Below are 21,687 nucleotides of genomic sequence, written 5' to 3'. Positions count from 1 at the left end.
GGTGGTCCTGTGAACCTTTTTGACCTAGAGATGAGAGAGGTAGGGTCTCTGGAAACACTGGAGGTGTCTATGATTTCTAGCACAGTCTTTAGCTCCTCCATCTTCTGGGGACATTCTGTCTGTCGTTTTCCTTCTTAGTTACAAGTTGTGCTGGGAGCAAGCTGACTTACCCTGGCTGAGAGCAACAGCAATTTCTAATCAACGTTAATTATTCTCATTTGCCTTCGGTACGTGTTTCTGTGAAACCTCCTGGTGGACTGCTTTTCCTGGGGTATCTGTAGGGCCATTTTATTGTAGTCCCTTCTCCAAACTGCAAAGTGGTCCCTTGGCCACTTTCCCCTTCTCCCAGTTTTTGTGGCTGGTCACTTAATGTGTGGCATGGCAGGGCAGCTGTACCCCTGCTCCAGTCCCTCGTCTGGGGCTAGGGTACGGGACTGCTGGGGTGAACGAGCAGTCACTGCTCCTGCGTGCCTCTTGGTGGATCGGAAACTTGCTGGCAGTGACTAATGTGGAAACTCATTAGACTAGGAGGAACGGGCTCAGGTCTTGACTTTGACTACTGTTTATCTTTCACCTGACTGTGGGAGTGGTGAAGTGCTCTAGGCACAATCCCGTAGGAATTTATTGAGCATCTAGTGTGTGCATTGCCTTCTGGGGGTGAAAGAAGGCCCAGCCCACTGGGTTTTATTATCTAGTCTGGAAGGAAAACTTGCACATAAGAGCCCCCAAGGACCAGTGCTTTATGTGGTACTCAGGCTCATTAGAGTTCGAAGAAGTGCATGTGTATGAGTGTCCCATGGCTGCTGTAACAAACTGCAAACTTAGTGGCTTAAAACAGCACACATTTATTATCTTATAGTTCTAGAGGTCAGACGTCAGTCTGGGCCTGCATGGCTATGTTCCTTCTGGAGGTTCCAGGGGAAAATTTGTTCTCTTGTCCTTTCCAGCTTCCTGAGGATGCCTAGATCCTTTGACTTGGGGTCCCTTTTCTCCATCTACAAAGCCAGCAGCCTAGCATCTACCAACCTCTCACTCTCTGTCCCTCTGCTTTTGCTGTCACATCAGCTTCTGACTCCTGCTGCCTCCCTCTCATAAGGACCCTTGTGATTACATCAGACCTACCCACATAATCTAGGACAATCTTCCCCATCTCAAGATCCTTAACTTGATCACATCTGCAAAGTCTCATTTGCCATATAAGGTAACGTGCATAGGCTCCTTATATCCAGGGATTAGGATGTGCATATTCTTGGGGGAGAAGCATTATTCAGTCTGCAATAGTGTGTGTGTTGGATGGGTTGGTGATGGTTGGGGAGGCCTTTCTGAGGGAGATGATTTGACCAAATTTGTGTAGGGAGAGAATGTCTAGGACACCTTCCAGGTTTGAGAAGCAACATGAGCAGTGGTTGAGCTTGTGGGTGGTGGGGACAGTGAGGTGTGGGTGAGTGGTCCTCCCACTGAAACAAGATGCCAGGGGCTTTCCTTTCCTTCCAAGGCTAGGCCGAGGGAGTTTTTTGGACTTCAGTCTGTGTGTCCAGACTCCCTCCCAGAATTCAGGTGGGAAGGCTCCATTGGCAACCAGAGCTTTTCCTTCCACCACACTTGGTGGCCCCTGCTATTCCTGGGTGGTAGCAAAAGGAATTCACGAGGGAAAATGAATTTGAGCCAGCTGGCCTGGGTTTGGGTGGCCCAGAAACCCTGGTCACACTTTGCACAGCCTCTGTGGCAGCCACGTTGCTCACATTGAACACAGTCAGTCCTTAGGGAGCCTTCCCTTGCCCTCCCTTAGGGTGCGTAGGGCCCGGACCCCTGAGTCTCTGGGGAGGGACAGGAGGGTCAGAAGGAGAGGGGCAAAGGCCAGACCCTCTCAGGGACCCTCCCCATCCCCAGGAAAGCCTCGATGGTGTGGTGAGGGGTGTCCTCAGCTGGTATGACCTCAGCCAGCTCTACTCACCATCTGCTGGCCGGGGGAGCCGTAGGAACAGACCCTAGAGAGCCCAGCTTCTGTGGGGACAGCGCTGGGCAGCAGTGTGTCTGGAGTGGTGCTGAGCTGGGGGTGTGTGTGTGCGTGTGCGTGTGTGTGTGTGTGCGTGTGTGTGCGTGCGTGTGTGTGTGTGTGTGTGTGTGTGTGTGTGTGTGTGTGTGTAGAGCACAGCTGGGCTCAGGATCTCAGGGTGAGATCTCTGTGGAAGTTTACATTGCTCCCGCCTTGTTTGTCTGGAAAAGCTGTAGCTTTTCTCTGTTGCTTCCTTCTGGTACCCTCTCTGAGCAGATCCTGACAGTGCAGTTGAGGGGTTAGGGGGAAAGTCAGAGGCCTGTGGCTGCCCCTGTTTGGAGAGCCTTTGGAATATCTAGCAGGTGTCGGTAGTTGGGAGATTAAAGAAGGTCAGGAAGGAGGGCCGCGCAGCGTGCAGCCCCCCGAGCAGGGAAGGACTTGGCCCGCTTGCCGGTACCTGGTGATTCCCTGGACTTTGGAGCAGCTGCCTTTGGGGGAGACCCCTCTCTCAGTCCCCGCCCACCTCCAGAGCAGGTGTGGCGCTCCGCCTCTTGGGTGTGGGGCAAAGCGGGGTAGGTGAAAGGATGACGTCAGCCGCCTCCGCACCTGGACCCAGCCTCTCCGAACCAAAATGTTTTCTGGGGCGTCTCCAGAGCGCCGGCCTGCACAGCCTCCTCCCGCTCTCCTGCCTTCTCAGCCCAGTAGCCCCCGAGGGAGGGCCGGAAGGGAGTGTTGCTGAGCCCTGGGGACTCCCTAGGACCAGAGAAGCAGAGGTTCTCCGGAAGGTTCCAGGTGAGTTCCCCACTGGGACCGTTCTTTCTGAAGCTGGGGTGGGCTCAGGGAGCAGGGTCCTACAGCCTTAGTGACAAGAGGCTTGAAGATGGAACATGGGGCTATGGTGGGGTTTGGATGGTCATTTTTTTCTGTTGGAGGCAGGAGGCTAGGTCAGATTGGGGGCACGGTGCTGAGGCCTCGCGGGGCGGAGGAGGATGTGGGACTTGGCCCCGGTCTGCTGTGCTGGGAATCCAAGGGGCCTGCTGCAGCCTGCTTGCGTTCCTGCCCGGGGATGTTCAGGGAAGGTCCCCGTTGGTGGAGCCAATAACCTGGAGAGGTGTGGGTGGAGGAAGGGTGTGGATTAAACTTAGAAAAAGTTATTAAAGAAAAAAAAAAGGAAACTGATCTCCCTCTCCTGTGCCCCAACCCTTAAAGGTGCGTGTTTGAGCAGCTTATTGGGAAGGTCTTATCAGAAAGCAGCTTATCAGAAAGGTCCTACAGGACCCTATCAAAGAGAGCTTCCCAGGTGTGGGAGATACAGAGTTTTCTAGAAGACTGACTCACTGACTGATGATTGACTGGATTGATTTGTGTTGAAAGATGGAAGAGGTCACTGCGGAGCGATACTTAGGGAACTGGAGACTAGTGTGACGGAACGGGGTGGGCGTGGACATCTGACTGCTGTCTGTTAACTTTCTCTCGGCGCGCACTGCCCCAGCGGACAGTGTCTTCCAAGATGAGTTTGAAGACCTGAGTTCTAATCTTGTCTTTGGGGTGAATCTTACCATATGGGGTGATGCTCCGTGGAGAGGAAGGAAAGATTGCCTCCGCCCAGGAACACGTGGGCCGGTGCTTCCGCCGTCTCTGGGAGCCTGAACTACACACACAGTAATGGTTGGATTGGGCTTTTAGGACCAGAGTGCTCACATTAGGTGTGATGTCCCTTTTCCCTCTCTGTCTAATGGTGTCTGCTAACAGTCCCACTTGGACTCTGCCGTGTCTGCTCTCACTGCCCCATTTGCTGTTCATCCCTCCCTTTCTGGGTCTCTGTGTTCTTTTCCAGCGAGAGCGAGAGCGATAGAGAGCGAGAGAGAGGGGCGGGGGGAGAGAGAGAGCGCCTCATGATCCTAGGTCTCCTGGTCACTGTAGGGCTTCTCTTGTCATCCGAGCAGTTACAGTCCGATCCCTATGCCCTCGTGCTTCTTCCCCTCTCCATGACCTGTAGTCCTTTGACCTGGAATCTGTATTTTTCTACGTTGTTCCAAGGAAAGGGTAAATGGGCAAATGTCACATAGTAGGAGGTCTAGAAATAGCCTTAAGGAATCTTAAGGCTATTTAAGGCTCTCTCTCTCTCTTTTTTTTTTAACCTCCATTGGCCTTTGTGGGATAAGTGAAATGTCATGTTAAAAGCCCTGACTTTTATGTCTTAATATGTCCCCCGTGGCTTATGCTGAGGCAAAGCCATGGCATCCAGGGCTGTGACTAATCCTTTGCTGCGGTTCTAGCTGCTGTGAAATCCATCAGGGAGGCAGCCAGCAGCGGGCAGGGGCAGGAGAGCATGCACACTGAAGCCTGAGTGCCTGAGTCCAAATCCAGGCTCTACCGCATGCTACTTCTGTGGCCTCAGTTTCTGCATCTGTAAAATGGGGATAATAATAGTACTGACCTCATAGAAATGTTATGAGATAAAAAGGTCTTGTTATGTCTACGGCACTTGGAACATTTTTAGCTGTTAGTCATTATGCTTTCTTTTAACCCCAGGAGGATTTGGGCATGGGCACTACTTTGAAAACATGATCTTGGTTTGCAGGCAGATGTCTGTGTGCAACCAGAGAAAATTTCTCCAAATAGAAAAGATGTTTTAGTTCCTGGGCTTTTGAAGTGTGCTTATGTTGCACCCTATGGCAACGGGGCCCCTAAAGAGTGACCCTCAGAAGGTACCCTTTAGAGATAAATCTCCCTGAGAGTGTGTGTGTGTGTGTGTGTGTGTGGTGTGTGGCTGTGACTAATCCTTCACTTTAAGGCCGTGACCTGACCAGCTGTGAAATCCATTAGGGACTTGGGCCGTTTCCGTTTAGCATCCCCATAGGGGCTGACTGATCCCAGGTTTGATCTGGGAAAGGTTTTAGGTCGTAAGTCCCTACCCCATTGTTCTAGTTGGGATTGACAGGCCTGGGGGGCTGAGGGGGAGAAGGGGTGGAGGGGCTGCGGTGTGCCTGACAGTGCACGTGCCTTGAAGGACACCAGAGTCCCACAGGGCTGGGGTTAAGGGCTGGGGCGGAGTTTGAGTCTTTGTCTCTCTTTGTGCTGAAATGACACGCCACAGGTGGGTAGAAATGACTAGCTGGTTAATCTTAAAGGCTCTTTTGAGGAGGTAGGAAAAAGCAGTGGTGCTGCATTTCCCAAGGGGCTCTCCTCTGAGATGCTCAGTTTCACCAAGATGATCCTGTTAATTAATCCTTTCATTGCACCTGGAGGGAGGGAGAACTCTGGACTGGCCCCCGTGCTGCCACTGTGTCCTCATCTGCAAAATGAGAGGCTCACATAGAGCACCTCGGAGGTGACCCTGTCCCCCAGCTGAGACATGCAGTGAGAAATTGCTGTGCTTCAGAGGGTCCTTGCTGGGCTAGCGTGCATGGCAAACAGGTCTCAGTGCTCCTGATCTTAGCTTAGTAGTGGTACATTATCCACTTGCCAGATCACCTTTTAAGGCCCCTGCCCTTAGGTCACTTACAGCCTAGGGCAGGGGTCTCACACAGAGAGTGCTACAATAGGGGTACCCCTGGGGTGCTGTAAGAGTACATAGAAGGGGCCCCCAGGTTTGGTTTCTGGGGATGTATGGGGGGTGGCTTCTGAGACCCAAGGGTTGGTATAAATGACACAGGTTGGGGGGCCGTATGGCATGGGGTGGATGGGGAGGAAGTAATGGCCAGGCAGGGAGAACATTTGCCAAACCCAGAGCCCAAGGGCGCTGGCACAGGTAGGGACATTGGTTCCAGGTTGGGGCACAGGCACAGAAAACCACGGGGCAAATTCAAGGCTGCCAGAGTGATGGTACCTTCTAGACCCTTCTCATAGCTCTAGCCTGTGATCTAGTAGCTTCTGATCCTTAGAACTGGAGGTGGAAGTCTTTGGGGCAGTAGAGGTGAGAGGGACGCTCTAGAACATTTTTCCTATGGAAACAGCAATCAAGTGAACATTCTGGAAAGTGGTGTTGGTGCGCTCTGGTGCTCTGGGATGGGGCTGGAGTGTCCTTGACCTTCCCAAAGCCCACAGCCACCACCCCACCTTCACAGACTTGCTGCTCCAGGCTGGCCTGCCTGTGAGCCACACCATCTGCTTAGGGAATAAAGTCCACCTGAGGCTATGTTTGCCTCACCTGGGAACAGTTTCCTGCTTGCTGTGCTGCCCTGATCTAGATCTAGCTGTGCTGAAGGGAACTTAGGGAGACTCACCGGTGGCTCAGCCCTGGGGAATTTCCTGTGCCCCTGGAGCCAGGGTGAGTCAGGGACCTGTACAGGGGGCTGGAGCTGGGGGCAGGGGGGGTAATGTGGGTTCAGCCTTTGTATCATCTCCTCTGCCTTCTCCGTGGGTATCCAGAAGGTTTCAGGTTCATGGTGAAGCCCCTGGTGGCCCCAGAGATTCTGCCATCCTGGGGAGCATCTTACCCTCTGGCACGTCGATTGTTAAGAGCCGGATCCTTGACAGGTGGACACTTGGGAAGTGCTTTTTTTTTTTTCCCTCGGTATGCGGGCCTCTCACTGTTGTGGCCTCTCCCGTTGCGGAGCACAGGCTCCGGATGCGCAGGCTCAGCTGCCATGGCTTATGGGCCCAGCCGCTCTGCAGCATGTGGGATCTTCCTGGACCGGGGCACGAACCCGTGTCCCTTGCATCGGCAAGCGGACTCTCAACCACTGCGCCACCAGGGAAGCCCCGGGAAGTGCTTTTTGACACTGTTTTGATGGTTTATGGAGCCGTTGCTCTGTGCTGGGCATCAGGCTCAGAGCTGTACATCCAGCAGGTCACTGCATCTTCGGGGGCACGGCCGAAGCTGAGGCTCTGGGAAGCTCGGTACTTTGCTGGAGCAGAGGCACTGGGCTTCGGATTCCATCACAAGGCACCCCGGACCGTTGCTCTGGCAGAGATGCCCTCTCTGCTTTTCTGGGGCCTCAGCTTTCTGAGCCCTTTATTGTTACTGGATGGGGTCCACCGTGGGAAAGACGGAGGTGGAGCGGTTGCAGTCAGGCAGGAATGTCACTTGGGCATCCTTGCAGATGCTCATACAGTCTGAAGGCAGGGGCCTCCTTGAGATTCCGAGCTGTTGCTTTTATAATTGTGGTAAAATACACATAACATAAAATTCTCATTTTTAAGTGTTCAGAGGTCTTAAGTACATTCCCATTGTTGTGCATCCTTCGCCTCCAGCCATCCGTAGAACTTTATCTTGCAAAACTGAAACTCTGTATCCATTGAACACTAACTCCCCATTCCCTCCTCCCCCAGCCCCTGGCAGCCACCCTTTTACTTTCTGTTTCTGCAAGGATTCCAGAGGTTTGCCCTTTGTCTGTCCCGCCCAGAACCTCCCTGGAGCGCCCCACCAGGCAGCAATGCAAGGATGCCCGTCTCTGCCTCGCTCCACCAAGATGGCAGCCAGGAGCGGCCCGTGAGCCTGACCTCCACCACCTCCTCGTCAGGCTCCTCCCGTGACAGCCGCGGGGCCATGGAGGAGCCCAGCGGCTCCGAGACTTCGGCCAAGAACGGGGCCGGCTCCCCGCGCGGCCGGCGTCTCCCCAGCAACAATTCCAGCAGCTGGCTGAGCATGAGGGGCCCCCTGTCCCCTTTCAACAGCCGGGCGTCGGTAGCGCCTGCGCACAAGCTCAGCTACGTGGGTCGAGTAGTGCGGGAAATCGTGGAAACGGAGCGCACGTACGTGCAGGACCTGCGCAGCATCGTAGAGGTGAGGCTCACCCCTCGCCACCCGCGGGGCTTCGGAGCTAAGGTTGGGAGGGGACCACCCTCTCCTCTGGGGCTGGGGCTGGCCTCTGGCTTCGGGTGGCCCAGCTCTCGCGCATAAACCTACTTCCACCCAGGGAAGGAAAGTTGTCCCTGACATGTTTGTCTCCAGGAGGTGCTTCCCATGGAGGAGTGGGGAGGCCTCACGGCTCTGGCCCCGGGAAGCCACTGGCTGCTCACGCTGCCTTATGACTTGGGGTCCGATCAGTAGCTTGGGCCAGCAGAACTTGCCACAGATGCTCGGGGCGTAGGCACCCCTGATAGGGAGCGGGGACAACTGTGCTTAGCGGAGACTGAACCGCAGTGAAGAAACTGGCTCTGGACCCCACCTGGCCCGCGCCCAGATTCCTGCCCTGTTGTTTCCTGCTTACGGGGTCTTGGGCACCTGCGTAAACCACCCCCACAGCGCCCAGCCTCAGGTCCCTCATCCATAAATTGAAGATGCAGGGTCATGTACGTGTGCTTCACACTGGGAGGCGCACTGGGCGAGGTGACCGTGGGAGGGAGCTCTCTGCCTTGCGGAGGGAGGTGTATTCATTTCCTAGGCCTGCCTAGCAGACAACCACAAACTGTGGCTTAAGGCGCATTAGTTTATCCTGTCCTGGTTTATGAGGCCAGAAGTCAAAAATCAAGATGCTGGCAGGGTTGGTTCCTTCCGGAAGCTCTGAGGGGGGGGGGGTGCGTCCCAGGGCTCTCCTAGCTCCCGGAGGTTGCTGGCAACCCTTGGTGTTCCTTGACCTGCAGATGTATCACCCCCGTTTCCACCTCCGTCTTCACATGGCCTTCTCTGTGTCTCTCTGTGTTCTCTTATAAGGACACCAGTCACTGAATTTAGGGCCCACCCTAAATCCAGTATGGTATCATCTCACGGTCCTTAATCGTTACATCTGCAAAGACCCTATTTCCAAATAAGGCCACATTCTGAGGTTCCAAGTGGATATTAATTTTGAGGGGGAATTATCCAACCCAGTACAGTAGGTGATGTCTGTGAAATTGTGTCCTAGCTGTAACATGCAGTACAGAAATGAGGTGTGGCTGGGGGAGAAGAGGGAAGACGGGAAGGGACAGGATTGTGCCTGGGAGGCTGGGCCCTGACGCCTTACTCCACGCAGGACTACCTCTTGAAGATCATTGACACGCCTGGGCTGCTGAACCCGGAGCAAGTCAGTGCCCTTTTTGGGAACATAGAAAGCATCTACGCACTGAACAGGTATGGAGCGGGCCTGACATGCACCATGTTCTGCCTGTGAGGCCCATCTCAGGGCCTAGGGAGGAGCCCCGGATGTCCCTGGTCTCGTGGGCTGTGACACGTGGGCCAGGGTCTGATCTCTGAGGGTGGGGAAGGGTGGTCCATCCCTGTACAGTGGTATAGTTAGCTCCCTGCAGGAGAGGGGGCCTGTGGGACCGTGTGCCCTGGGGCTGATGTGCTCATTTGAGGCCGTGTTCATGTTGGGTCCAGCCTGGGCCAGCGCCCCTCAGGGGACTGCTGAACCTTGCACGTGATGCCCTCTCCCCTGTCCCTTCGTGGCCCCTTTGTCCCTCTCATCTTGGTCCCCCAGTGCAGATCTCTTCGTTTCTCCTCCACCTTCCCACTGATTCCGTGGGAAGTCGGGGCTCCCTGGAGGTGATCTGACCCATTAGGGGAACACACAAGCCAGGCAAAGCGTGATGAGGGAGTCCGAGCGAGGCCTGGCGAGGGGCTGCTTCAGGGCAGAGGGGCTCCACGAAGATCACACATGAGTGGCTCCCGGCGCCCCCAGACTCCCCAGAGAGAGGGCACTGGTCCGGAGGAGCAGAACTTGTGGGGACAGTATTGATAGGACAGGAGGAACCTTACCCCAGGCGCCTTAAGATGGGCAGAGGGACTTCGTGCTGGTCAAGCTGGGAGGGCAGACGGAGGTGAGACTTAGGCGGGGGGTGGGGGGGGTTGGGCAAAGAGGAGCACAGGAGGGGAAGGCAGGGGGAGCACTGGGGTTTCCTCTAGAGCCCCCATTTAAGAACAAGCAGTGCTGGGAGACTCACCCTGTCTCTCCCCTTTCCTTCATCCTTCTGAACTGGGGGCCTTGGTTTCTTTGCGAGTTCCCCCTCTCTCCTTCCCCCTTTAATGTCTGCTTTTGTGTGTTTGACCCCTGCCTGCAGAGGAGCTGTGTCCCCTCCCGAGGTGGGTACTGGTGTCCCTTCTCCCTCTCCTGCTTGTGGAACGCATGGCTCTTTTTTGTCCCCCACCTTTGCAGTGGTGCTGGATACTTTCTGTGTTGGCTGCCCCGGGCAGGGCTCGCTGACACCAGGGCTGGCGTGTGTGTGGGCACCAGGAGGGTGGGGAGGGGGTGTAGTGGTGACTGGAGGCTGCGAGCGGTCCGGTGTCTGATGACCATTCTCCCCTTACCCAGCCAGCTACTCAGAGACCTGGACAGCTGCAATAGTGACCCAGTGGCTGTGGCCAGCTGCTTTGTGGAAAGGGTAAGAAGGGCGGGGTCCTTGCCTCCATCCTGCCTTGCTGGGGGCCTCTCTCCAGGGGAAGGGCTGAGTGCCCGGCCTCAGATAGGAAGGGCCTTTGGGGTGGAGCCAGGGACTGCTGGGTGGACGGCATGTCCGAGACAGATGGGCACAGAGATGGCTCTGCAGATGCTCGGGGAGAGTGTGCTCTGGGGGCCAGGGGCATGTGTTTGATACACCCAGGTTTATAGTCAAACGGGAGTCTCCCTGAAATTACTAATTTTGGTCTTTCTTTAGAGCCAAGAGTTTGATATCTACACCCAGTATTGCAACAACTACCCCAAGTGAGTAGTGAGGGTGGAGAGGGGAAGCAGAGCCTTTGGCGAGTCCAGAGCGCCCCACCTCGCCACGCAGGCCTTCCCCTGGTGACGGCCCCTTCCTCCACTCCCAGCTCAGTGGCCGCCCTCACCGAGTGCATGCAGGACAAGCAGCAGGCCAAGTTTTTTCGGGACCGGCAGGAGCTGCTGCAGCACTCGCTGCCCTTGGGCTCCTACCTCCTAAAGCCAGTCCAGCGCATCCTCAAGTACCACCTGCTACTCCAGGTAACCCCAGGGTCCTCCCGAGTACACAGGGGCCTGAGGGAGGGGCAGGGCCCTTGAGTCTGGGCTGCCTAAGCCCCTGTCTCCCACACAGGAAATCGCCAAACATTTTGATGAAGAAGAGGACGGCTTTGAGGTGGTAGAGGATGCCATTGACACCATGACTTGCGTGGCCTGGTACATCAACGACATGAAGAGGAGACATGAGCACGCAGTCCGGCTCCAGGTGCTCTGGGGCCGGTAGCTGGAGGGACAGGCAGGGGTGGGGCGGGGTTTGGAAGAGGGAATGCGAGCTGAGGGGTGGTGTCGGTGAGGATGGGCTTCTCTGGGGGGAGCCCTTGGTGCAGCACGTCTCTGCAGAACCCAGGCGGTGGCTCCTGGGGCCCTGTGTGGTTCCCAGCAGGGTCTCGAGCACCCTGACCCTGGGGGTTGGGGATTCGCTGCTGCAGGAGATTCAGTCTCTGCTCATCAACTGGAAGGGGCCAGACCTGACCACCTATGGGGAGCTCGTCCTGGAGGGCACATTCCGCGTGCACCGTGTGCGCAACGAGAAGACCTTTTTCCTCTTTGACAAAGCACTGCTCATCACCAAGAAGCGGGGAGATCACTTTGTCTACAAGGGTCACATCCCGGTAACGAGGCCACCGCCATCTCCTCTGCCCCCTTCCCACCGTCCCAACGGCCGGGCTCCACTCCGTGTCGCCTTCACTGGGCCCCGGGTTGGTGTGGACGCAGCTCCACCCTTCAAGATTACTCTCCCTGCCTCCCCAGATGGTCTTGAGGGGCTGGGGCCCCAGGTCAGCTCCCCGCCTCGTGCTTGACTGCCCTCTCCCTCTGCCCCAGTGCTCCTCCCTGATGCTGATCGAGAGCACCAGAGAATCCCCGTGCTTCACCGTCACACACTACAAGCACAGCAAGCAGCAGTACAACATCCAGGTGAGGGACGGGCTGGGGCGCGGGCTGGGGACAGAACCCGCCCCCTCGCGCGGCGGCACGAGCCTCAGAGTCTTCCTCTGCAAGGGAGAGGTCGTTGTGGGCACCTCTCAGGCTTGTGCTGAGGAGTCAAGGTAACCTCACAGAGCCCCCAGCACAGGCCCTCTTTGGCCTCTGCCCTCCTCGGCAGAAGCCCAGCGCACGCTGGATGGCTTCAGGCCTGTCATGATAACCCCCGCACCCTCTCCCTCGGGTCCTCCCAGGCCAAAACTGTGGAGGAGAAACGGAGCTGGACTCACCACATCAAGAGGCTCATCCTGGAGAACCACCACACCACCATCCCCCAGAAGGTGAGTTCCCAGGGCTCCTGATGGGGTGCAGGGAGAGGGTCCCTTAGAACCAGCTCCGGGGTCCACGGGGGCCTCACCTTCTGGACGTTGGCCCCACTGGACAGCGGGGATCAGTTCAGCGGATGCCACGGTCCTTGGTGCAGCAAGAGTGAGTCTTTGGGCCGAGGGAGAAAACGGCACGTACCGAGGTAGCAACGAGGTGGGTTTCCTTTCCCTTCCAGGCCAAAGAAGCCATCCTGGAAATGGATTCCTATTGTAAGTGTACCCTTTCTGCCTGCCTTGTCCCTAACGGTGCACATCTCTAGGTCAGACCTGAGGAAGCTTTGCCTGATACTTACATTCCAGAGAGCAGGGAGGGTGGGGAGGCTCCTTCTGTCAGGACTGGGGGTCTACTGCAAAACTAGGGCTCAGTGCTGCTGGTGGCTGGGACTCTGCCTCGTGCTTCTGGATGGAAGAGGACAGAAGATGGAAGAGGGGGGAGCTCTGGAGTCTTGTGGCCCCTGGAGGTCGGCTGGGCAGCAGAGTTGTGGTCAGGAATGGGCAGAGTCCACGCCAAGGGTGATAGTATCCCAAAGGCCTGGTTGTCTCTCTTGGGTGCAGATCCCAATCGGTACCGCCACAGCCCAGAGCGCCTGAAGAAGGCCTCCCAGGATGAGGCGTCCACCCATGTGCATCAGGGGCGCCGGCAGTCTGGTAAGGCAGGGGCTGTGCGGGCAGAGAGGCTTCTTTCCAAGACCCTTGACCATGTGGGGAACCTTCTGCAGCAGCATTTGGGGCTGGCTCTCACCCTCCAGAAATCCTGGGAAAGGGCAGGAAGGAGGGTAAATGGGGTGTGTCTGTAGCATCCTGCCTTCCACCAGGCCCCTCTGGGCCCTCCCTGCCTACCCAGGGCTGGACAGCCCTCCTTTTCCAAGGCCCCCCTTCTTAGCTCCTCTGCGATCAAAACCTTAGATAGTGGGAGGCAGCCAGAGTAACGCTCAGACGTCATGGATGGTCCCCAGCCCAGTTCTGGAACAGAGCAGAGGCAGGACGTGGGGAAAATGAGTTAGATTTCAAGTGGCACCAAATCCAGACAGGAAATATTTACTTTGGGTCTCAGGGAAAAGTTCTGCTTTCCTGGGTTTTCTTTCATGACGGCTTGCTGCTGGGTACTTGGAGGTATCGGAGTGACTCGTCTGTTGAAACGAGAAAACCTTGCTTTTATTCTCGGCTCTTGTAGTGGTGCATGTGTGTGTTTTCTGCCTCGGTTTTTACCCTCGCCTTCAGTCGAGGCCCAGGGATGGATTTGGCTTCGGCCAGGCACTTGTCAAACTTACACATGAGGTGGGAGTTGGGGTGAGGACCATCTCAGAGACCCCTAGAGAGGAAGATTCAGGAGTGATGGGAGATGTGTCCTGACTGGGATCCCCACGGTGAGTTGGGTTTGATTGGCATGGCTCACGGGTCCTCTGAGCAGCTGTGTGGATTGCTGTACGGGCTTTGGTCTTCTGGAGGGTGGAGCTGAGCGGTCTTTGGAAAGCTTTTGTGTTTTTGTTTTGTTTGGTATTGTTGCTGATGGATCTCGAACCCTAGGCAAACTTGCCATGGTTGCAGAAGTGCTACGGTGCTGTGTGTTAAAAGCCCCAAATGGGCTTGCGGGATCTTAGTCCCCCAACCAGGGATCAAACCCAGGCCCTTGGCAGTGAAAGCACGGAGTCCTAACCCCTGGACTGCCAGGGAATTCCCCCCTTTCCTTTCTTCTCCTATAATTCTTCTGTCCAACATTCCCCCTTAACTCGCCATAGCTTTGAACTGGAAGCTTCTGATACGTGGAGGTAGTCAGTAAGGGACTGTGGTGATGGTGGTAATAGTAACATTACCTGTCATAACATCAGCTTCCAAACTGCAGCAAGCAGGGCACTCAGGAAATGATCCGCTTCAGAGCTCAGGTTTCCACAAGGCTGAGATTTTAGCCTGTAAACGCTAAGAGTTGGGTTTTGTTTGTTTTCATGTTTTAGTTTTAATCGTTATGAAACAGACATCTTTCTAAAACATGCTTCATACGCTTGAGCCTTATAAAATAGAGGAGGCCCACACGGTCAAACTTTTCCCTTTCTGGAGTCGGTGTAGCAGCATCTCTGTGGCGTGTGAACAGCTCCATTCTCTGGGGCCTTGGGGGGAGGCGGGGCTGTGGGTTGCCATAGAGACAGCTGGCATTGAGGTGTTGTGTCCATCTTTACACTGAAGAGTTCTCCTTATCAGTCTTGGCATGCGTTTCTTTAGTAGCCCTTCCTTCTTCCCTCTTCTGTTAGAAATTAATCGATTTAATGTGCGAGAAGCGTGTGTAAAAGCAGGCCAGTGAGTGGATGAGGGGGGATACAGGCCAGTGGAAGTGCTTTAGGGCTTGCTCTCAGCCATCTACTCTGACTGCCTCTGGGCCTTTTCTGCTTCCTACTTCCAGAGAGCTGGGATGGACAGATAGGTACACTATATGGATAAGTAAGGTGGTGTTGTCATCATTTGTCACTTATTAAATATTCTTTTATTTATTTATTTATTTATTTATTTATTTATTGGCTGTGTTGGGTCTTTGTTGCTGCACGCGGGCTTTCTCTAGTTGTGGCGAGCGGGGGCTACTCTTCGTTGTGGTGCGCGGGCTTTTCATGGCTTCTCGTTGCAGAGCACGGGCTCTAGGCACGTGGGCTCAGTAGCTGTGGCGCACGGGCTTAGTTGCTCCGTGGCATGTGAGATCTTCCCGGACCAGGGCTCGAACCCGTGTCCCCTACATTGGCAGGCGGATTCTTAACCACTGTGCCACCAGGGCAGTACGCTTATTAAATATCCTTGATTACAAGTTTTAAAATGAAAGAGAAGAGCATCTTGTATTTCTCACTCTAAAAACAATTGGACATCTACTTACGTTGATGCAGACAGAGTGTAGGTATGTGTGTGCCCGTGCACATTTAGAAAAAAGGTTCTTCAGTTTGCTCTCCTATCCAGGAACAGCTGAGAGACCTCAGTAGACCTTCCTTGTGGCTCCAAGTTTATAGTGGGCCTCCCACTGAATGCCAGTTCGTCAAGGGCAATATGGGCTAAGGGCAAGGTTCTGTAGACAGGTTCCTTGAGACATGCCTCCCTATCTCAGGTCTGTCCCCAGAAAAGGCGGGTTGCGAGGTGCTGACACCATCAGCCTAATGGATGTGTTTTGTATTCTGTCCTCAGAGCCTGGTCAGCTCCTGTACAACCGGGCAACACTCCCCAGCAGGCAGCGAGGCTTCACGGTGCCAGGCCTTAAGGGCCATAGAAAGTCGGGTGCGACCTCTGCTTTCCGGCTGGGGTGCTGTGAAGGGGCTTGGCGTTGGGTGTAGCTAAGGCGCGGATGTGCTCCGTGCAGGGAAGGAAGGTGGGGCTCGCGGTGGAGCCAGGGCCCTCAAGAGAGGCTCGTCATTCTGAAGGGGGCAGCAGGGGGCTGTGGCCCCGCAGCTGAGGGCCCCGGGCTGTGTGCTAACGCAAGGATGGGGGCGGGGCTGCTTCTTGGCTGTGGGTCACAGCAGAGTCCCCAGGCGGGTGGGGGCAGTGGCCCGGGCCCTGTCTCCCTGTGGGCTGGTCGCGAGGGCAGCCTCCTTCAGGCCCTCGGGCTGTGGGGGGCCCCGCTGGAGTGGACTTTGAGCTGATGATGGGTGTGTGGCGCTGTGAGCGTGGGACCAGGGCCAGGCCGGGCTGCTTCAGGCCTGCTCTGACTGCCCGTTCGCTTTCCTCACCAGAGCCATCCAGACATCTGCTCAGGCAACACAGCGAGAAAGGTGAGTGAGTGAGGGGTGGACAGGCACCACCCCCTTTAAGGTGCGCTCTAGGGCAGGGGTGAGAGGGTGAAGCTGGCGACCAGCAGGCTGTGGGCGTCGCGGACAGTTCAGAGGGGATTCTGCCTCGTTCTGCCCTGGAAGTGGGCCTCACCCCTTGCTGTCCGGGCTCCCCCTGCACACCTTGCACCCTGTCTCTCTGCCCTTGGGTGACAGCAGGAGCGAGTGACCGTGCCATTCTGCACCCCCGGCTCCCGGTCTGTCAGTCATTCCTTTGAAAGCCCGGGAGACCTGGTGAAGGTTCTGGGAGCAGAGCCCCTGACGCGCTCTCGCTCGGGGGCTCTGGGCCTCAGGCCTCTGTGAGGGGGCTCTTTCTCCGGGTTACTGATCTCCGCTCCCCCTCCCCCTCGCCGCTGTGCCGGGACCTGGTGGTGGCGGAGCAGCCAGAGCAGCAGGAATGAAGGTAAGACCAGGGGCACACGGGACAGCCTTGGGGGACAGCCCAGGTCAGCCCCCATCATCTTCCTTCACTCAACAAACACCTGTCGAGCACCTACTGTGCGCCAGGCTCTGTCATGAGGGTCACGGAGATGAATAAGCCGTGGCCCTTGCCCAGGGGACCCTTCTGTACCCTTTTCCTGGAGTGGCACCCTGGTGGTGGCCGGCCCGGCCGGGATCCTCTCATTTTGCCCTCTCCCTGGGGCAGGCAGGCCTCTCTGGATCCTGAGTTCCTGAGCAGACCCCAGTCCCAGCTTCCCACCTCGAGAACCCCCTGCTTCACGTGGGAGCCTAGTGGAGACCGGGGTGGGGGGGTCTAGATGTGGCTTTCTCTGTGAAGCCTCCCCAGCCCCAGCTGCTGCAGGAGGAGGGGGGCTGCCCCGAGGCCTGTCACGAGGGGGCCTTGTGCTCTGAACAGCATGCGGGCAGTGTTGGCATGCTCCTGGACTTTGAACAGCCCCCCTGTGCTCGGGGCCTGCAGTCGGAGGCTGAAGGGGCTGCCCGGGAGGAGGAGGAGGAGGAAGAACAGGCCTTTCAGGTGTCCCTGGAGGACCTGGCAGGGCATGAAGGCCGCGAGCAGGGGGCTGGGCCAGAGCCCCCAGGCGAGGAGGAGGAGGAGGAGGAGGAGAGCCTGGCAGTGGCGGAGCAGGTAGCCGACTTTGCCAGCTCCCTGCTGGCCGCCCTCCACTGCTGGCACTATCGGGCCAACGCTTTACTTTTCTCCCGGGGCGCTATGGTGAGGTGTCTCTTCGATCTCCCCCTCCTCCTTGCATGCCCCCTGGCACGCGCATGCCCATCCAAGAGTCCCCTCCCCTGCCCTTCTCATCCCTCCGTCCTTGTTCCTTCCTTCCTGCCATCAGCACTTCTTAACACCTTGCTCACTGTCACGCCCTGGTGAGCCCCTGGCATTCGTTGTTCCAGCACTGGGTGCTAACCAGCATGCTACTCAATGGGCATGACTAATGGGGCGCGGTGGGGGGAGGGGGAGAGGCCAGCACACAGGGAGCCGCATGCCTGGCAGGGATTTCTTTTCTTTTTTTTTTTTGGCGGTACGCAGGCCTCTCACTGCTGTGGCCTCTCCCGTTGCGGAGCACAGGCTCCGGACGCGCAGGCTCCGCGGCCATGGCTCACGGGCCCAGCTGCTCCGCGGCATGTGGGATCTTCCCGGACCGGGGCATGAACCCGTGTCCCCTGCATCGGCAGGCAGACTCCCAACCACTGCGCCACCAGGGAAGCCCCTGGCAGGGATTTCTGAGTCCCCAGACCTGGCAGTTCAGGCTGACTCTGGAATGGCTCAGGTCCAACACAGCCCAGCCCCTTTGGGGCTCAGGAGATGCTGCCAGGGTTGGGATGCAGGAGGGACCAGCTCCCCGTTGTCCTGGGAGCTGACGACTACCCTCTGCTTGCTGCAGGGGAAGGGGCACAGGGAGCCCGAAGACCCCAAGAGCTGCCGAAGGCCCAGCAGCCGATCTCCAACCACCGCTGAGAAGTGCCTGAGCTTTGAGTCTGTGTCTTCCCTGCCGGAGGTGAGGGGCCAGCAGGCGGGAGGGGGATAGTGCAGAGGCGCCTGAGCCCAGATCTCCAGCTCTGCAGATGGGGCTTTCAGGCATGGGCTGTCCCGTTGGGCCCACGGGGACAGGGAATCCCACTCCCTAGGACTCTCGGGCCCTCAGGAAGCCTGTCTGGCCTGTGGGCATGCGGCTTGGTGACCGACAGCCTCTTACTCTGAATTAGAAAAGGTGCCTCTTCCTTTGGGCAGATGCAGTCTCTGGCCAAGGGGCACAGTTATTGGAAGTGACCAGATTATAGGTCCCCTTGGCCAGGCCTCCTTGCATAGAGCATAAAGCTCTGCCCTGCTAGTGTGCCAGACACTTAAATCATGCCTGTCCCACCTGGCAAAGGAGTAAGGTGTCGATATCTACTGGGCACCTCCTACGTGCCTGATGTTTTGTTTCTTCCTTCTGTTTCCTGAGCCAGCTCTACCGGGGAGAACAAGACTCAGGTTAGGCTGACGTGCCTGGCATTGCGCAGCTTCTAAGGGACAGAGCTCAGATTAGACTTGGGTCTGTGACCCAGAAGCCTGCACTCTTTTTTCCCGCCACCCCACGCTATCTGGGGGTTATGTGGAATGGAGTCCTGTGCTCTCGCAGAGTTCCAAGGAAAAGTTCATGAGGCTTAGACGCCGGGGTGGGCCTCACAGCCAGGACATTGAGAAGCCTGGGTGACATTGGAAAAGAGTTCAGAATGGTGCTGTCCGGTGACAATAGAATGTGAGCCTCGTGTAATTTTATTTATTTATAAATTATTTATTTATTTTAAAAATTTATTTATTTATTTTGGCTGCGTTGGGTCTTCGTTGCTGCGTGCGGGCTTTCTCTAGTTGTGGCGAGCAGGGGCTACTCTTCGTTGCGGTGCGTGGGCCTCTCATAGCGGTGGCTTCTCTTGTTGCAGAGCACGGGCTCTAGGTACGCGGGCTTCAGTAGTTGTGGCTCCCGGGCTCTAGAGCGCAGGCTCAGTAGTTGTGGCCCACGGGCTTAGTTGCCCCGCAGCATGTGGGATCTTCCTGGACCAGGGCTGGAACCCATGTTCCCTGCATTGGCAGGCAGATTCCTAACCACTGCGCCACCAGGGAAGTCCCCTCATGGGTAATTTTAAATATTCTAATAGTCACATTAAAGAATTATTTAACCCAGTTTTTCCAAACTACTATCATGTCAACATGTAGTGTGTTAAAAAGCTGTTAATGAGGTATGCTGCGCTTTTTTGGTATGAGGTTTTTGCAGCGTGGACCGGCTACATTTCAGTTGCTCAGGAGTCACGTGTGGCTGGCAGCCATTGTGTTGGACATTACAGGCCTGGCTCCTGGGTCCCACTGTGCAGGTTCTAGACTAGAACGATTGGAATCGGGTCTGATTCCTCGGGCTATAGCGTGTTATCCTGTGTTCTCCTTAAAGATTCCTCTGGAAAGCTGCCTGTACTGGCTGGTTTTATGATTCAGATGACCTTCAAGGTGATCAAGAGAGAGCTGCCAACTTTGCTTCCTTCCTTGCCATCCGCTGCGCACATGCAGAGTCCTGCACGGGGGCGGAGGCTGGCTGGCAGGAGCCACATCCCCGTCTTTACCCTCTGACAGGATTCCAGCACGTGGTCCTACTGCCCTCTGGATCCTGATCCACACGGGAGACCCTGGCCCCTCAGGGAAGTTGTTTAGGCCTGGGTTTCAACCCGGAACAACCCCCATGTGGGGAGCTACTGGGGCTTCAGGGAGCCGCCTCCCCTCAGGCAGGGGAGTCCTGGTGCCGTGGCTCTGGCCCCACGCTGCACGTTCCCACCGTGTCCGTGTGCTTTCCAGGCAGGCCGCCACTGAGAGGTGCCACCGCGTCACCCCATCTGCGTTCCTAGAATTTTTCTCGGGTTTGAGAATGTGGGCCCAGCACCCCAGCTGCAGGGTGACTAAGGGACATCCTCTCCCTAAGGACCTGCTGCCCACTCCTGAGTCATGCTCATTCTGATGGCCTGCAGTCCTAAACCGCAGCCCCTCTCACTAGGCTTTGAGCAGGCTGTGCTGTCCCCACATCCCCCCGGGTCACATGAGGGAGGTTTTTGGCTCATATGAGCTCTTTGTGCTCTCCCAGGTTGAGCCAGACCCTGAGTCTGGGACAGAGCAGGAGGAGTCTGCTGCCATGGAAGGTCCCAGGACCGAGGAGATGCCCTCAGACACAGAGGCTCCAGAAGTCCTAGAAATGCAGCTTGACACCCACCAGCTGCTGCTGGGACTGGACCCCCCGGGTGATGTGGTGGACTTCATGGTGGCCGACAGCACCGAGGACCCGAAGGTCCTGAGCAGTGAGGACGAGGAGGAGGAGGTGGGGGCCGCCCACGAGCCCGAGAGCCTCCTGCCTCCCTCTGTGCTGGACCAGGCCAGTGTCATCGCCGAGCGGTTCGTCAGCAGCTTCTCTCGGCGGAGCAGCCTGGCGCTGGAGGACGGCAAGGCCAGCGGCTTCGGGACCCCGAGGCTGACCAGCCGGAGCAGCAGTGTGGTCAGCCTAGAGGACAGTGAGAAGGGCCTGGCCCGGCGAGGGAGCACCACAGACCCCCTGGGCTCTCAGCTCCCTCCAGAAGCGGACATCAGTATGGGGGTGGCCGCAGAGAGTGACCCTTCTGTCAACGGGACAGAGACCCAGAGCCCAGGCTGCCCAGCGGAGCCAGACAGGCCTTCCTGCACGAAGGAATCGAAGCTTTCTTCCCGAGACCGGCTGTTGTTGGACAAAATCAAGAGCTACTATGAAAGTGCAGAGCACCACGACGCAGGCTTCAGTGTCCGGCGCCGGGAGAGCCTCTCCTTCATCCCCAAAGGATTGGTGAGAAACTCAGTCTCCAGAATCAACAGCCTTCCCAGGCCAGACCCGGAGCCAGTGGCTCCGCCGGGGCATAAGAGACAGGTGGGTTCGCGGGCAGCCTCGTGGGCCCTCTTTGACTACCCAGGACCAGGCCAGGCTCGGGCTGGGGACCCAGCTCCCATCACAGATGCTGAGTTCCGCCCGTCTTCGGAAATTGTGAAGATCTGGGAGGAAATGGAGTCTCCTGAGGGCAGCCCTGGGAAGGGACCAGGCCAAGGCCAGGCCAATAGCTTTGACCTGCATGAGCCCCTCTTCATCCTGGAGGAGCGTGAGCTGGGGGCCATCACTGAGGAGTCGGCTGCTGCCTCGCCGGACCGTGCCTCCCCCACTGAGCCCCCCAGCCCGGCCCACCTGGCCCGGGAGCTGAAGGAGCTGGTGAAGGAGCTGAGCAGCGGCACCCAGGGGGAGCTGGTGACCCCGCTACACCCCCGCATCCTGCAGCTCTCCCACGTGATGGACAGCCACGTGAGCGAGCGAGTCAAGAGCAAGGTCTACCAGCTGGCTCGCCAGTACAGCCTCCGGATCAAGAGCAAGTCGGTGACGGCCAGGCCACCGCAGCCATGGGAAAAGGTGGCTGCCACCACCCCCCACCTGCAGCCGGAGGCTGGAGCACCATCTGCTGGCAGAGGTATGAAGGGGGTGGGGCGGAGGGCCCTGCCTGCAAGCCTGGGATGGAAGCACCTTTTAGGAGCCAGCTGGATTCTGGGAAAGTGACCCCCTAAAGGACCTCTACCAAAAAGAGGGCTGGGGCGAGTCCTGGAGCGGGTCTAACGCTCAAGGCCAAGCTCCTCCTGTGGAGCAGAGGGCCTGTGGCCATGGGCCTCTGTTTTCCAGGAGAGCAGAAGCTCTCGTCTGTTCCTTTGACCCCTGATCCCACCCCACCCCCTTTTCTTCATTCTTCCCATTTCC

General features: G+C 57.0%; 1 protein-coding gene across 12 annotated transcripts in view; it reads left to right on the top strand.

Annotated features, from left to right (window-relative positions):
* The window catches only part of PLEKHG3 (pleckstrin homology and RhoGEF domain containing G3), a 44,739-nt gene that overhangs the window by 21,517 nt on the left and 1,535 nt on the right, over positions 1 to 21,687 (top strand). For 2 of the 12 annotated variants that reach the window (XM_067733413.1, XM_067733405.1), the window contains exons 2-18: positions 7,348 to 7,727; positions 8,896 to 8,993; positions 10,174 to 10,243; positions 10,517 to 10,563; positions 10,671 to 10,821; positions 10,913 to 11,044; positions 11,268 to 11,450; positions 11,662 to 11,754; positions 12,015 to 12,101; positions 12,323 to 12,356; positions 12,702 to 12,794; positions 15,303 to 15,392; positions 15,845 to 15,883; positions 16,324 to 16,343; positions 16,797 to 17,114; positions 17,791 to 17,904; positions 20,014 to 21,406. In XM_067733413.1, coding sequence (XP_067589514.1) covers positions 7,386 to 7,727; positions 8,896 to 8,993; positions 10,174 to 10,243; positions 10,517 to 10,563; positions 10,671 to 10,821; positions 10,913 to 11,044; positions 11,268 to 11,450; positions 11,662 to 11,754; positions 12,015 to 12,101; positions 12,323 to 12,356; positions 12,702 to 12,794; positions 15,303 to 15,392; positions 15,845 to 15,883; positions 16,324 to 16,343; positions 16,797 to 17,114; positions 17,791 to 17,904; positions 20,014 to 21,406 — 3,304 coding nt within the window. In that variant the 5' untranslated portion in view covers positions 7,348 to 7,385. Of the gene's footprint in view, positions 1 to 900; positions 2,789 to 7,347; positions 7,728 to 8,895; positions 8,994 to 10,173; positions 10,244 to 10,516; positions 10,564 to 10,670; positions 10,822 to 10,912; positions 11,045 to 11,267; positions 11,451 to 11,661; positions 11,755 to 12,014; positions 12,102 to 12,322; positions 12,357 to 12,701; positions 12,795 to 15,302; positions 15,393 to 15,844; positions 15,884 to 16,323; positions 16,344 to 16,796; positions 17,115 to 17,790; positions 17,905 to 20,013; positions 21,407 to 21,687 lie in introns of those variants that run through there. The other 10 variants (XM_067733383.1, XM_067733363.1, XM_067733402.1 and 7 more) reach the window with 10 other exon arrangements.

Source organism: Pseudorca crassidens, chromosome 1 (assembly GCF_039906515.1).
Source record: "Pseudorca crassidens isolate mPseCra1 chromosome 1, mPseCra1.hap1, whole genome shotgun sequence".
NCBI lineage: Eukaryota > Metazoa > Chordata > Mammalia > Artiodactyla > Delphinidae > Pseudorca > Pseudorca crassidens.
This window is presented reverse-complemented; position numbering and strand designations above follow the sequence as displayed.